The sequence below is a fragment of the Apaloderma vittatum genome, unplaced genomic scaffold, assembly GCF_000703405.1.
Source record: "Apaloderma vittatum isolate BGI_N311 unplaced genomic scaffold, ASM70340v1 scaffold23283, whole genome shotgun sequence".
NCBI classification, from domain to species: Eukaryota; Metazoa; Chordata; class Aves; order Trogoniformes; family Trogonidae; genus Apaloderma; species Apaloderma vittatum.
Genome location: NW_009710140.1, coordinates 1 through 1,750, shown reverse-complemented (window position 1 = coordinate 1,750; position 1,750 = coordinate 1). Strand labels below are relative to the sequence as shown.

At 55.9% G+C, this 1,750-nt stretch overlaps 1 protein-coding gene across 1 annotated transcript in view; it reads right to left on the bottom strand.

The window, feature by feature from the left end:
• Positions 1-1,746, bottom strand: part of NEIL1 (nei endonuclease VIII-like 1 (E. coli)) — a gene marked incomplete at its 5' end in the record, with an annotated part of 4,038 nt that extends 2,292 nt beyond the window's left edge. The window contains 4 exons of the mRNA XM_009867207.1: positions 112-211; positions 1,272-1,347; positions 1,502-1,621; positions 1,709-1,746. Coding sequence (XP_009865509.1) covers positions 112-211; positions 1,272-1,347; positions 1,502-1,621; positions 1,709-1,746 — 334 coding nt within the window. The remainder of the gene's footprint in view (positions 1-111; positions 212-1,271; positions 1,348-1,501; positions 1,622-1,708) is intronic.
• Between the last annotated feature and the right edge of the window lie 4 nt (positions 1,747-1,750).

Sequence of the window (1,750 nt, the reverse complement as noted above, 5' to 3'; positions counted from 1 at the left end):
ACCATAGTGTCGGGGTGCCCTCCCAAGCATCAGGCTGCTGGGAATGCCAAGCCCAGGCCTCCCATCACCCCCAGCTGTCCCTGCCCTCAGCTCCCTGTCCTTATGCCTCACCCGCTGCAATGACCTCCATGGGCACAGTGTGGCACAGCTCCAGGAGATCCGGGTTCTCCCGCATCAGCTTCAGCTTCTTGCTCAGCGTCAGGGAAGGATTCTGCTGGGGTAGAGAAGGAGAGGGAAATCACCTACCAGCCCACCCCAGCCTCGTCAGGGTGTCTCCTCCCCAACAGCAGTCAAGTTCCTCATCAATTCTAGGTTGAGCAGCCACATGCCCCACCAAGTGCCAGCCCTGAGCTCACTCTCACTGTGGGCTTCAAAAGAGCTCTTGCACAGAAACACCAGTTTATAAAAAACAGCCTTCAAGCTGCTTGTTTTGTTTTCAGCCTCCTTTAAAATAGCCACCTCCTCTCCCCCGAGGCCATGACATTAGCCCTGGGCTATGCTGAAGCCTTCCCTGGAGATTTTAAGCTTGCAAGGTGTTTGTTTCCTTCGACCCTTCCTCTTCACCCAGCCCAAATATACCCAAAGGCTTCCTGAGGGCAAAAGCCCGGTCACGTGCCCGGGGACCTGTCACAGCTCATCACCCTGGCCACGTGTGAACGAGCGCCGTACACGTGAAGATACAGAACTGCTGTGCCCCATTTGCCGCTCCATTGGAGGGACAGACGTGCTCAGACACGGGTGTTTATGGCAAAGGACAGTAAAATGCTCGAGGAGAAGAATCCCACGCAGCAAGCATTGTGGTTGTGAAGGGAAATGCCTTCTGTCAGGTTAGGAAGGACTCCGAGCAGCAAATAGCTCCCGACAGTCGTGTGGGCAGAGCCTCTGTGAGCTCTGCAAGGCCTCGTGATGATGTTCTGCCCCATCAGAGCAAGGAACAAAACACGAACTGAAACTGGCCCTGAACCCTGGACTGGAACAAGCCCAAAACACCAGACCTGAACCAAAGCTTCGTGCCCAGCTAAGCCCAAAGCATAAGTGAGAGCAGGGCGGCCGGCTGAGCCCAGACTCGGGGCTGGAAGCAAACTGAGCCACCTCTGCTGAGTCCAAACTTCAATCAAGACTGCTTCTCAGCTCAGTCTGGCTCCCGACACCGAGGCTCCCAAGAGCTGCCAAGCTGTCTTGCGTGGCCACAGAGAAACAAATCCCTGGTATGGCAGCTGTCTAGAAACCCGCCCCTTTCCGAGCACGCAAAAGTGCCGGGTGTTCCCCACCTTCTTCCTTGCCTGATCCTCGTCCTTCAGGGCCTCCAGCACGGTCCGAGCCTTTTCAAAGGGAGGGATCTTCAACCTGGGAGATCCCGTCTGTTACAGGCAAGCCTCAACTCCCAGTCCTGGCACTTACCGGTGTCTACCAGGCGAGGAGGCTCAGCCAGCTCAGCTGAGGAGCTGTTAAGCTCTGGCAAACTTCCGTGGCAGGTCAGCGGACGCTCAGTCCACCTTACCTGTACAGGATCTCAGCACGGAGGTAATTCCCAATTCCATTGAAAAATTTTTGGTTTAAGAGCGCTTCGCAGATGGGCTTGTCAAAAGCCTTGTCATCCAGGTTCTTGAGCACGTTCTCCCTGCAGCAGAGCATGGGGAAGGTTTGCCTGGACACAAAAAGCCAAAGCAAAGCCGGGAGCCTTCCTGAAGGGTGGCAGGATGCTCACCTGAAGGCCTGGTATTCAGTGATGACGCAGGGCCCTCGGTCC